General features: G+C 38.2%; 1 protein-coding gene across 1 annotated transcript in view; it reads left to right on the top strand.

Annotated features, from left to right (window-relative positions):
- igsf3 (immunoglobulin superfamily, member 3) overlaps positions 1 to 14658 on the top strand; it is a 198880-nt gene that overhangs the window by 151834 nt on the left and 32388 nt on the right. The window contains exon 6 of the mRNA XM_067443608.1: positions 5412 to 5819. Within this exon, the coding sequence (XP_067299709.1) occupies positions 5412 to 5819 (408 nt within the window). The remainder of the gene's footprint in view (positions 1 to 5411; positions 5820 to 14658) is intronic.

The raw sequence follows: 14658 nt of genomic DNA, 5'->3' as shown, positions 1-14658 counted from the left end.
CTTTTTTTTATTTATTCATCTTAATTATTTATATCTATGCTCCTCCTTTGCGATGACATTGATCATTTTTACTTCCTCTGCTGTCTGGATCAGCTTTGTTGAAGTGTTTCATCAGCTCCTCTTTTGATTTGAAGCTCAAAGAGTAGCATCGTGACTCTTCATGTCAGCTGCTTTGCCTTTTACTGAAGGTTCAGACTTCTCCAGGTGTGTCGCAGGAGTCGATTTGTTTAAGTAAAATGTGCACGTGATCATGTGATAGTCACTCTTGTGCGTCCATGTAGGCTTAGACAGTGCTCTTGCCCTGTGACAGGCGTGTTGGTGGTGGGGAGTAAAAATAGCAGCGTTGTGTTTTCTAGCATTGACTGTATGGATGAAGGATCAGGACGGGGTGTGAAGCAGGGCCCAGTTTGTGGTGTTATTCTGCTGAGAGAGTCTTAACATGCTCATTAGTGTCTGGCAGTGGTGTGGGTGCTGACTGGCTGCAGGCCGCCCTGTAGCGGTGGAACCGTTTGGCTGGGTTACACATGACACCCAGAGGTAAGCGCAAACACGCGTTCTGCCATGAGTTACTTTTTTTTATTATTATTGCTACGAAATTAGTTAGAGCTCCCAGCATGTGAACTGGATGATGGATAAATATAATTTTTGGGGGTTTAATAGTACATCTGCTAGTGAGCATGCTATTTTAGATGATTAGGTGAAATAACTTTGGTTTACAAACTTTTGGTGATTTAACTAACAAACGAACAATCAAAAACGACCAAAAATAGAGATAGATGAGAGGCCGGTAACTCATCTGTGACAGATGTCTAGTCAGGTCACATTTATTAATAGAGCTTTAAAGGGTTAGTTCACCCAAAAATGAAAATTCTGTCATTGATTACTTACCTTCATGTCGTTCCAAACCCGTAAGACCTTCGTTTATCTTAGGAGGTTATTTTTGATTAAATCCGAGTGCCCTCTGACACCTCCATAGACAGCAATGTAATAAAAAATGTCAAGGCCCAAAAAGGTAGTAATTATTTTAATTTTTTTTATGTAGTCCATGTGACTCCAGTGATTCAACCTTTTTGTGTGCAAAAACAACAATTTTGTTCTAGCCTATGTCAGTCTTAGCGCTTTCGAGGGTCACGGCAGCCGATGCTGTTCACGCGAGCACCACGACGATTTCAATTATGCAAACAGAATTCAATTCTGCTGTAAATCAACTTTAAAAAGACAATAGTAAACCATCATTATTTAGTTGAAATCAGTTCAATATTGGTTCATTTCATTGACTTCCATTTGCTTATTTGCTCACGCTAATTTGCATTGTGTTGAATTATGCTTTAAAAAAAGATGCTGTTGAGAGTTTGTTATATTACAACCATTGTAGTGTCTGTAGAAATGACACTGTCAAATCGTTGTTTTAAGTTTCTTTCTTTCTTTAAAAAAAAAGAAATTCATATTTTTATTCTGCAATGATGCGTGAAATTGATAAAAAGGGACAGTTAAGACATGTTTAATTTTTCAAAATATTTCTGTTTATAATTTCTGTTTATCAGAGAATCCAAAATTGTGAATGTGACACTGAGAATGTGACACTGAAGACAAGAAATTCAGCTTTGCCATCACATGAATAACACAGATTTTAAAATGTGTTTAGAAAAACTGTTATTTAAAATTCTAGTAATTTGCAAGAATTTGACTATTTTTGCTTTATCAAATACCTGTAAACCTTGATGAGCATAAGCAAGTTCTTTAAAAAAAAAAAATAATAATAATAATAATTTACCCAAACCCTTACATTTCATGTTTGTTATGATAGAAAAGCATGTGTCCTAAGAGAAAATCAGGAGGAAAAAAAAACTGTTTGTGACATAATATCATTACTGAGAGAAAAAAAAGCAAACGTTTTGTTTTTGAAACCGTTTTCAATGCCGAGTTTACAATGATTAGTGCAGGAGTCAGATGGTTACATAGATCACATGACCAATCAAACCAACGCTATGACAGATAATCCAAACACATAGTTTGGATAGAACAGCATGCTAGAGAGAGGTCATCTAAAAAAAAAGATAATCTAATCTTCTATATGCTCTTATATTTGTAATTTGTTTGTCTACACAGCTCATTTGAAGGCGCGGTGAGTTCCTGACTGTTCTCTAATGTCAATCATGTTCATGTCCATCATGGTTTGTGGAATGGGCCCTGAATGGACCTTGCATATTTCCAGCAGCAACCCTTCGCTTGCAATTAATTTGATCACCACATTATCAACCATGAAATTTCAATAATAATGCTTGTGTACAAAAATTAAGAATTTGGATTAGATATACAGCATGTTATAATAGACCGATAAGCCGTTTGACAGCCAAGAGATGCAAGTGCTGTGACCAAAGCAACAGCCAGTTGTAGAGGGCTGATTCTTGACATGAAAAGGCATCCAGAGGCCGACTGAAGCCTCCCCTTGTGTCAGCCTGCTAGATTTGAAATCTCTATTCCCACTGTGCGTGAGGGTGGGTGTATGCCACATGTTTTTCTGAGCATGTGTGTGTGTCTGGAATAATCAAACACAGCTCTGACTCTGCCTGGGCTCGCTCATGCTGCTCTTTCGCCCACTTCTCCAGGTGCCGTGATTGTTCTGTGATCATTGATTAGATATTAAAAACTGTACTGTGGATCACACAAAGTAACAGTGGGGAAAATGCTGGAATGTGAGAGAGGTCGTGTATGTGAAAGCTCTTGTGTTAGTGTGCCTATAAAGAATGACTCTCAGCATGTGTCCTATAGCCCTGCTCTCTAGAGAAGATGGCATTGACCATGGCTCCCTGCTGTCTGCAGTCAAACACGGAATGGATAGGAAGCACTTTCTTATCATGTGTTTACAAGAGACTGAAATCGCTTTCTATCTGCCTTCCTCTCTCGTTCTGTCGTTCTTTGGAGATCTATACATCCCGCTCAAGCCCGTCCTATATTTTTCAGAATCTTTTCTGTTCATTCCTCTCTTTTCTTTCTACGTCTGATCATCCAATAAACCTTGTTCATTTTGTTTGTACTATTTTAGTAATTCATTTTACTGTTTTAAAGGGATATCTGTCAAATTTTACTCCCCCTCACGTCGTTCCAAACCTGTATAGCTTTGTTCTGTGGAACATAAAAGATATTTTGAAGAGTGTTGGTAACCAAACAGTTTTGCTGACCATTGATTTCCATTTTATAGACAAAAAACAATGAGAGAATATCATCTGTTATGTTCCATAGAAGAAATAGTCATTTAGGTTTGGAACGAAATGAGGGCGAGTAAAAGTTTAAAAAATTTATTTTTGGGTGAACTAACCATTAAAATATAATAGTTTATTTAAAATGGTTAATATTGTAAGCTTTCAAGTAAAAATGTGTTTGTTTAGAATAGTGAGTAACTATTTCTCCTTATGCTCATCTGAACAGGAGTACGTTCATACAGATAGGTGCTTACTTGAGTAATGACAGAGAAAACTTCATCTAGCTTCATATGGAGATATTTCAGTCCATTAAAAAGCAATCATGCTAATTATGACATTTATTATAGGCTAATGAGTTTTTGTATTGTTTGATGTAATAACCATTACCGATTTTATTGCCAGAAATCACAAAATCTCTGCATTTGGAAGTGTGGGTGTTAGGATCAATAATGGCATTAAATGACACTTGTCATCAGAAAGAATATAAGTGGTATTGCCCATTCCTAGTGACTGAAAGTGAATTGATTCATTGATTCATTTGGATAATAAGGATTCCTCAGATCGATTCTGACATTAACTCTCGAGTTTGTGCATTTCCTGAATTGGATAACACAAGCCGTGCTTAATGTTTGTTTTTAGTACAGCCGTAGACATTACAATAGAAAGCATTATTTCATGGTACACAATCTTTTTATCTGATCACATTCAATTATGACTTCAATCTTACAACTCTCATGTAGCTTCAGCTGCAGAAAACACTGCTACTAATCCACCAAAAGTCCTAGTTTGAGATATTTTTGTCAATATCTGAGCAAAAGTGAGCTCATTAAATGTATTTTTTTAAATAAAGATTAGCACATAGCTCAATATACAAGGGATGTGTGTGTAATCTTCTTTTGGCTGCTTTCCTCCATTGCTGCCCACAGGAGTGAGTTGGCATGTTACAGGTCACCTTGTCCAAATTTGATCAAAATAACGCAGAGTAGATTAATTCTGCCGATCTCAAACAGAACAAACCCCTGCTAGCCTTTCTCAGCCCAGTGATCGTCTGAACTCTGGGATTTCTCCCAGGAAATCTTTGAGGCGTATTAGCATGCAGACAGAGTAGTCTGTTAATGTAGACATCTAACTTTACTGCCCCATTCCTTTAATAGATTGTTTGCATAATTGAAGGACAAAGAAGCTCTCCGAATGAAATTCACTTCCTCAACTTTGCCAGAGCCCCGTGTGGTACTGCTGAGATCTGGGCAAAGCTTGTGCCCGGCGGGTGTTGCGTTAACCTGCCCTCTGTTACAGCCCAGCAGCGTGGCATCATTAGGGCACTGGCAGGTATGCTAGGAATGGATCTCGCTGTATCCGGCTCCGTATGGCCTCCAGCAGCTGTCATCCATATCAAGCGAAAACACTCAGAAATGGCCAAACGCCGCTTTACCCTTCCACAGGGAAAACTATTTGGGTTTCAGAAATCTCATGCAGAAATTTGCTGCCTCTTCAAATGGAAAGACAAAACAGCCTGGGCATTCCCTTGTAACAAGTTTATTTTTCCTATGATTCTGTATAGTATGAGCAATGCAGATGTAAATTGCTGCTGAAGGGTGCCAGTAGCAATAAACTAGGGAATAGTCTTGTTGTCTATATGCCCATTAGCAGATTCACAGACTCATCAGTATCAGCTGTGAATTTCCAATTAAGTCATCCACAGTTCTGTCATCATGTTTACTTGTGTGACAGGCTTGGGCCTGAAGGGCTAGCAGACCTCAGATTGACTGTCAAGTGAAGAGAATAAGTACTTAAAAAACATTAAACAACAATCATATTATATAGATACATATATAGTGGCATATAAAAAATAAGCATTGTAGCAATGCATACACAATATATATAGATAATGGGGATATATATATATATATATATATATATATATATATATATATATATATATATATATATATATATATATATATATATATATATATATATATATATATATATATATATATATATATATATGAGCATGTGTTTTAGGGTTGTTGCTATGTCAATAAAATAACAAATAGCTAAGTCTTATGTACGTGCAAAATCGGTTTTTAATTGTATTAACCCTAATAAAAGACTCAAAAACCAATACAAAATACCAGAAACAAATGTCATAAGAGCATAGTTTTGACTCTGGCTAATATGAATTCTCTTTTTTTGTTCTTGTTTCAGAATCTTTCTTCTTCGTGTCGGCGTCCTCTCGTACGCCCAGCGTGACATTTGGTGACTCGTTTGACCTGCAGTGCATCGTGAAGCCACGGCACAATCCCAACGTTCCGGCTGCGGTCACATGGCGCTTCCAGCCAGCAGAAGGCGACGGAGAGTTCCGAGATTTGGTGACGTTCACGCGGGACGGCACTCTGCAGTGGGGCGATCAGCTGCTGGGTCTTGGCACGCGTACCATTGTGGATCGTACACCCACTAACACCAACTTCCGTCTCAGCATCACCCGAGCCGGACGCAAGGAGGCCGGGACGTACCAATGTGCTGCCTTGCTCTATCGGAGGAATTACGATAGCACCTGGAGCACGGTGGCCAACCGCACCTCCAACCCGCTGGGCATCAGTGTTCTGCAGCCTGGTGAGTCTAAAAACACCTTCCGTCGCAGGAAAGGTGCATGTAGGCTACCTGACTGCTTGACAGAGGGCAAGAAACGACCATGACTGTTCTGAAGCCATAAATTATAGATAAGTTCCACTGACACCCTTTAGGGTTTGGGTTTGTAACTTTAAAACATGCTCATGGCAGACTGCTGGAGTCCCTCCCCAGCTTCGAAATTAGCATAAGAGTTATAGAAGCACAGATGACAACTCACACTTTACTGTCACTACAGAAATAAAGATTTCACTGATAATGCACCGTGTTGTAGTCTGGCCTAGTTTCACAACTTTCCACCCTCACAAGTCTTCCACCCGCTCTTGTCATGTGTGCATGTGTGTATGTGTGTGTTTCCTGAGATATTGGCCTCTGTGTGCTCATAAGAGTAATTGAGATGACTGGTGTGTGTGTGCAGCTGAGGCAGACCCTCCTAATGGCCTGGAGTGCGCGAGGAAGAGGTTGTTAATATCTTCCACACCAGAGAAAGCGATTAGAAGAGAAGAATATGAATGGTGGGGTGGGTCATTAGAATAAAAATTGGAGCTCATTAAATTGAGTCCCTCTGGACTTCAGTCCCCGGACAAAACAATGTCACTCACAAAAGGAAAGACCTCCTCACTGACCTCACACACACATTTGTTTTTCTATCATGGTGGAACTTTCCATTGATAATGGCTGTTTTATCCTGAACTAATGAAAGTATATGGTGATATAGGCATATGTCAGGCATAACATTATGACCACTGACAGATGAAGTGTAGAGCACTGATTATTTCTTCATCACAGCACCCATTAAAGAGTGGGATATATTAGGCACCAAGTCCTCAAATTTGATGTGTTAGATGGAGGAAAATTGGGCAAGCATAAAGATTTGAGCAAGTTTGATACCCGAATTGAGATGGGTAGACAACTGGGTCAGAGCATCTCCAAAACTACAGCTCTTGTGGGGTGCAGTATTGGGTAGTATCTATCAAAAAAGGGCAGTATCTATCAAAAGATGTTCAAGGAAGGAACAGTGGTGAACCGGGTTAGGGTAAGGGTCATGGGCGGCTAAGGCTCATTAATGCATATGGGGAGCGAAGGCTGGCCCCTGTGGTCCAATCAAACAGACGAGGTGTAGCTCAAATTGTTTAAGAATTTAATGCTGGTTCTGATAGAAAGGTGTCAGAATACATAATGCATTGCAATTTGTTGTATGGGGCTGCATGGTGAACAGTCAAGCTGCCCATGCTGACTCCTGTTTACTACCAAAAAAGCCAACAGTGGGCATGTAAGCATCAGTGTGATGCTTTAGGCAATGTTCTGCTGGGAAACCTTCACTGTAAAAAAAAAAAATGTCTCCAACTGAATATTTTCTAGTGATGATCAAATCTACATTTTTCAGTTGGCAAAATTTAATTTTTGTGAATTGATGCAATTTAATTTAAAGAAATTAAATTTGGCAAGACATTTTTAATTTGGAGACCTGGTTTTATTTATTTATTTTTTGGTCCTGCTATCCATGTGGATGTTACTTTGACACGTACCACCTACCTAAGCATTGTTACAGACCATGTACACCCTTTCATTGAAGCAGTATTCCCTGGTGGCTGTGACCTCTTTTAGCAGGATAATGCGTCTTGCTTCAAAGCAAAAAGGGTTCTGGAATGGTTTGAGGAGCACAATGATCTTGAAGTGTTGACCTACACATGAGACATTAATATTAGACATTAACCTTCAAATACCCAAGATTTCAATCAAATCGAGCATCTGTAGGATGTCCGATCCTTGGAGGCTTCACCTCGCAAATTACAAGACTTAAAGAAACTTCTGCTAACATCATGTTGCCAGATACCCCAGCACACATTCGGTGGTCTAGTGGAGTCCATGGGTTGAAAGGTCAGGATTGTTTTGACAACTAAAGGAGGACCAACACAATATTAACAATATTAGGAAGGTGGTCATAATGTTATGGTGGTTCTGTGTACAAACCCGATTCCAAAAAAGTTTGGACACTGTACAAACTGTGAATAAAAAGGAATGAAATAATTTACAAATCTCATTAACTTATATTTTATTTACAATAGAATATAGCGGTAGATAACATATCAAATGTTGAAAGTAAGACATTTTGAAATGTCATACTTTGGCATTTACTCATTTACGATTTCATGAGAGCTACACATTCCAAAAAAGTTGGGACATGTAGCAATAAGAGGGCAGAAAAGTTAAATGTAGCCTTCATATAAGGTACAGCTGGAGGATTTGCAACTTATTAGGTACAATTTGCAACATGATTGGGTATAAAAAGAGCCTCTCAGAGTGGCAGTCTCTCTCAGATGTCAAGATGGGCAGAGGATCACCAATTCCCTCAATGCTGCGGCGAAAAATAGTGGAGCAATATCAGAAAGGAGCTTCTCAGAGAAAAATTGCAAAGAGTTTGAAGTTATCATCATCTACAGTGCATAAACTCATCCAAAGATTCAGATAATCACAACACTTCCAGAAAACATTGTTCGGTGAACAAAATTCACCTTTGCCGGCTAAAACTCTAAAGGTCAAAAAAGAAGCCATATCTAAACCATCCAGAAGCGCAGGCGTTTTCTTTGGGCCAAGGCTCATTTAAAATGGACTGTGGCAAAGTGGAAAACTGTTCTGTGGTCAAACGAATCAAATTTTAAAGTTCTTTTTGGAAAACTGGGACGCCATGTCATCCGGACCAAAGAGGACAAGGACAACTCAAGTTTTTATCAGCGCTCTGTGTAGAAGCCTGTATCTCTGATGGTATGGGGTTGCATGAGTGCATGTGGCATGTGGCATGGGAAGCTTGCACATCTGAAAAGGCACCATCAATGCTAAAAGGTATTTCTAAGTTCTAGAACAACATATGCTCCCATCCAGACATCGTCTCTTTCAGGGAAGACCTTGCATTTTCCAACATGACAATGCCATACCACATATTGCATCAAGTACCACATCATGGCTGCATAGATGGAGGATCCGGCAACTGAAATGGCCAGCCTGCAGTCCAGAACTTTCACCCATTGAAAACATGTGGCACATCATAAAGAGGAAGAAGACCTAAGACAGTTGAGCATCTAGATGCCTGTATCAGACAAGAATTAGACAACATTCCTATTCCTAAACTTGAGCAACTTGTCTCCTCAATCCCCAGATGTTTGCAGACTGTTATAAAATGAAGAGGGGATGCCACACAGTGGTAAACATGGCCTTGTCCCAACTTTTTTTGATGCCGTGAAATTTAAAATCAATTTATTTTTCTTTTAAAATTATACTTTTTCTCAGTTTTAACAGTTATGTCATGTGTGTTGTATTCTGAATAAAATATAGAAATTTGAAACTTCAACATCATTGCGTTCTGTTTTTATTCACAATTTGTATACTGTAAAAAATTATTTAGAAAAGAAGTTACTTGGTTGCCTTAAAATATTGAGTTCATTGAAAATAAAATTTTGAGTTAATACAATGAAAATGTTTTGAAATTCGACAACCTTTATTAAAATATTATTAAAAGATTGTGTAAGCATATTGGGTAAGTCTATGTGTTTTATTTCTGATGACGCAGTAAAACATGCCAAATAGTGCTTTATCTGATTATGATATAGGATTTATCCAATTTTTGATGTGGTTCAGATACAATAATATTTTGAGTTTATATTTATTAAACAAATTTCCTTCATTGTATCAACTCAATAAACTCAACATTTTAACTAGGTTACTTACTTTTTTAAGCTAAACCAACAAAAACCAACAAAACATTTGTAAAAAAATCAGTAAAACATCAGGTTTTACTTTAGTGTGGTTATATTTTGTCCCCACAATGTCACCATTTGGTCAGATTAATCAACACATGGAGTGTTAAATGGACCTGTGCCGGTGCCAAAAATGATCCAACATTCATAATTTACACAAAGGTATACTGTTTTTAGCCAACAGATTTGTTAGCACCCAGCCTATTGATGTTTTAAAAGAAGCCTCTTATGTTCATCAAGACTGCATTTATTTGATCCAAAATACAGTAAGAACAGTAGTATTGTAAATACTGTTATTACAATTAAAACTAAAGTAACTGTTTTATATTTAAACCTCTATAGTATACTGTCTACTTCATACCAATATGAACACCTTTACTGTCACTTTTGATCAATTTAAGGCATTTCTCAAAAAAAGAAAACATAAAAGCATACCTAACCTTCCAACCGTAGTGTGTTATTTTTTTTTTTTTTTTTTTTTTTTTTTTTTTAAGAATCAACCAAAGTAATGGCACTTTAAAAAAAATCTCCATCTCTGGAAACCATAATGATCAAAAAAGTAATTAAATTTTGTATACTATATTCTTACTATAATAATACTATAATCTTTCTATAGATTTTGTAACCTTTGTTCACAGGTTCTAATAATTTATTATGATTTTACATTACAAAGAATCAGTTGTGCATCAAAGCATTAGAGCAGGCTGGAGCGCCCAGCAGATTTTTCTTGTGAAGTAGAGCTGTAGTGTACAGGTACCTCATTCCAGCCACTATATTATTTCTGAGCCAGACCATCTCCATAGAGCTCATTGGCATGGAAACACGCTCCTGTCTGTCCTTTGTCGAGCTGTGGTCCCTCTACAGCCTGTTCCTCACCTTCAACATTTTCTTTTTCTATTTATTTTGTGCATGTAAGTGTGGGTGTATGTGTACGTGTATAGTTTGTTGACATTATTTGTATCCCTTGACCCTACATGCCATAAAGTTTGTTTTAATGTTTGGATGCATGAGACCTCATACCATTGCCTTCGTCCCTCCATTAAAAGTTGCGTTTCTAACTGTTGTCTAACCCGGTGTGGAGCTGAGCCCCTTAGTGAGAATCAATGCGAGGACTTGGCAGGAGTTAATGGCTGTGAGACAACCCTGGGGGAAAAACATGCTCTGCTTTCCCCCGCAGGCCTGCTCCCTGCCCTCTGGCAACACGCAAATAAGTGCAGCCCGCTGGAGACTTGCTTGTAGGTACACTAGCTCATTTCAGCCCGAGGTTCCCTTATTACAAAGCATATCTAGACAGGATTGTGCTTTTGTGTTTGTGATGCCTTTTTGAATGCAAGATGGCTCAAATGATACAGACAGAAAAACAATGTAACATAAAATGTCATGCATTTGGAATATATTGGATGCATCAAAATATTTTTAAATTGATTCTATTAACATCACCATTATGAGTTCCATTAGCATTAACAGTATTGCCAGCATCATTGCCAATTTATTCCTTATTATACTTTAACTTCCTGAAATCAAAAATCTTTATTGCAGCTGACTCATCACTTAAGTCTATCAGGGGAACATTTAGGGGGGATCAAACAACAAACATGTGTGACTTAATATCTTCTATGGAACGCACACGGAGAATTTAACTGGTTGATCTTTTCCTTGCAATTAGGAGCCATGGACGTATCCTAGGGAAAAAAATTCTGAAGCTTTTTTTTTTTTAAGGACAGAGCACCACATAAGTATTGAACAGTGTTTAAATCCAGAATGTGATAAACAACAGGGCTTGACAATAAGGACTGCCTGATGGCCTGGAGCCACTATAAACTATGTTCGGAACGGTAGACGGAACTGTCATTTGCCCGATCTGGCAAGTGCTGCATTCTCACAGTTTTATGTGTTTTGAAGGTGGGGTAAGCAATATTTCTAAGTACAGTAGTTGCTGAACATTGTTGATATTTGAAATCAACCCAGACAAACACACCTCTTCATTGCTCTGCCACCAAAGCTCACTCTCTAATCTTAAAGGGTTAGTTCACCCAAAAAGGAAATTTATATCATTAATGACTAATGTTGTTCCACACCCGTAAGACCTCCGTTCACGCTGATTCATGACCGTTTGAATCTTTATTTGAGGTTTGAAAACAAATGCGGAAGAGAAGACAATGCTGAATAAAGTCGTAGTTTTTGTTATTTTTGGACCAAAATGTATTTTCGATGCTTCAAGAGATTCTAATTAACTAGCTGATGTCCCAAATGGACTATTTTGATGATTCTTATTCCCTTTCTGGACATGGACAGGAAAGTGTGCATACACTTCCATATGCTTCGGACTAAATATAAAATATCTTAAACTGTGTTCTGCTGAAGATGAACGGAGGTCTTACGGGTGTGAAACGACATTAGGGTGAGTCATTAATGACATCAATTTCATTTTTGGGTGAACTAACCCTATAACCACCCTGCTCCGAGTCAGTTTTGAACCCCGATTGTGGGCATGCGAGGTGCACTAACAAGGACACTGAACAGTAAACAGCACATTATCTAAAAATAATGCTTCACAAAAATAAAGTGAAGATGATGAACGAATGACAAGGAAGCATAAAAATTAACATACAATGAAGTTTGTTGTTAGTTGCCAACAGCACAGCAGCTCCAGACAAACAATATGACACTCAAAACCAGTTACTCGCATATGGAGCGGAATCAAAGCAACCTCTGCGTCTGTTTTTAGGCCTTGCCGATTAGCTCTCTCCAGCGCTGCAAAGCTTTTCTGATATTAATGTGGGTCCTAAAGCTCTTTCCTGATCATAACCCTCCATTTTCCAGTGATATTCTTATGAGATTTTCTCTTTTGTAATGTCTCTGGGGAATCTCTCTTTCTACAGTCTTTCTTCAAATCTCCCTCTTGCTCATTTTCTCTCCTCCATCGTCATATGCCTCCTAATGCTGATTGGATACACCTTTGTTGTTGTCTGGTTGTGCCATTCTGACCAACTTTCAAACACCTGGGTTTCAAATATCGCTTACCCTACCTTTAAAGCTTTGCCAATTTAAATATAGTTGCAAAAAGACGTGAAAGAGAAGTCAATTCGGTACCCACTTTTTATAGAAGTATTGTGCAACACACACCCATACTGGATTGAGCTTTGGCGAGTATCCCTGTTAAGTTGGTTATATCTTAAATTAACATAAACAGTTGAGAAATGTAAAAGTTTTTGTAAGGGCCAGGTCATACAGAACGTGTTTTTTGCTGTTAAAAGCACAAGATGCAAGTCAGTGAGGGCAAAAGTGCAAGGTTTAGTGGTGTATTTTTTAAAAGTTTAACTTCTTTTAGCTTGAAAGATGCACTGAGACACTGCTAAATATGCGAGACGAGAGTGCAATGGCTGAAGACGAACGTCTCGCATGAAAATGGATTAATGCATTAGGTCTTAAAATAACAGCAGCCTAATATTCCTGCTGCTACCTATGTTTTTTTGTTTGTTTGTTTTTTATTTATCCAACGTTCTGTACTGATAATATGCCCGTACATTGAGCAGCTAAATATGGATCATTGAGTTGATCTGGAGAACTAGATCAGGGTGATTAAATAAAAAAAATGTTTGACTTGAACGATTTGGCCTTTTTAAAATCTTGAAAGCATGGAAAAGATTTGCCAGTAAAATTCTTCAGAATTTCTCCTTTTATGTTCCACATAGGAAAGAAAGTCATACAGGAACAAAATGAGGGTGAGTAAATTACAACATTTATATTTTGGGTGAATTTTTTTTTTAAAGGTCCCATTCTTTGCGATTCCATCTTTCAAACTTTAGTTAGTGTGTAATGTTGCTGTAAGAGCATAAATAATACCTGTAAAATTCTAAAGCTCAAAGTTCAATGCCAAGCGAGATATTTTATTTAACAGTTCCCTTAAGTTCCCTTTCAAAGCCTACAGCGAACGGCCAGTTTGGACTACAGCCCTGCACTTCCTGCTTTAATGACGCAACTAAAACCATTTGTTGACGAACCCTCCGCCCACAAGAACACGCAAATTCGGGGGCGTTGTCCTTTTGCTCTCGCAGGTCGAGAATAGGAAGCGTTGTTTTTGTAGAGTGTGTTTGTCGCCATGCCATTGAAACGCTGTTATTTTCATCCCGGAGTCAAATCACCTTTGTTTGGCCTTCCCACAGACGATGTACGTAGAGATCAATGGCTACAGTTTATGGTTAACTCTGTTCCGGAAAATTATAATCACAATTTAAAACTATATGCAGCACATTTTGCTGAGGACTGCTTCCTCAATCGCAATCAATTGAATGCCGGATTCCCAGAAAGATTATTTCTTAAAAGATGACGCAGTTCCCTCTTTGTCTGGAGAAGGCGTTGTTTATGGACCACAACCGGTAAGTGTATTTTATTATTTAAGTCGGTCCGTTTAACAGTTTATGTAACTCATTACACAAAGTGCAACGCTGTTTAGCTTTATTAACTAACGTTAGATGGTAATTGAAACTAATCCGAAAAACTTAGCATATAAAATTGTAGTAATTCATTCAGACACCATCGATTGTTGGTGTTTGTAATGATCAGTTTAAACTACTGAATAGACAGCTTACCATTCTGAAACATCCAGCAAAAGTCTTTCCTGAGCAGGTTGTAATCGATCCTCTTCGGTATTCTCCGGGTCTGATTCCGGCTCAAATTGATAAGGCAATATAGACATTTTTGCAATAACATAGAGCGCGCGTTATGATAAGAGGCGGGACCTTTCCAGGCAACGTGCGCTAAGCTGCTGTCCAATCACAGCGCGGGAAGCGCTGGCCTAATCAGAACTCGTTACGTATTTCTGAAGGAGGGACTTCATAGAACAAGGAAATCATCAGGCCGTTTTCAGGACAGAGGAAACAGCGGTATACAGATAAGTCTTGTGAATACAGATAATTGTGTGAAAAAACTCAGTTTTTTTACACGCGAAACATGAACTCATGTTATATTGCACACTGTAAACATAATCAAAGCTTAGGAAGCACGCAGAGAATGGGACCTTTAAAGCCTCTTTTAGCAATTCATATTTTCTGTATTATTGTAAGTTT

The sequence above is a fragment of the Pseudorasbora parva genome, chromosome 5 (assembly GCF_024679245.1).
Source record: "Pseudorasbora parva isolate DD20220531a chromosome 5, ASM2467924v1, whole genome shotgun sequence".
NCBI lineage: Eukaryota > Metazoa > Chordata > Actinopteri > Cypriniformes > Gobionidae > Pseudorasbora > Pseudorasbora parva.
The sequence above is the reverse complement of the archived record's forward strand: the minus strand, read 5'-3'. Positions and strand labels throughout refer to the sequence as shown.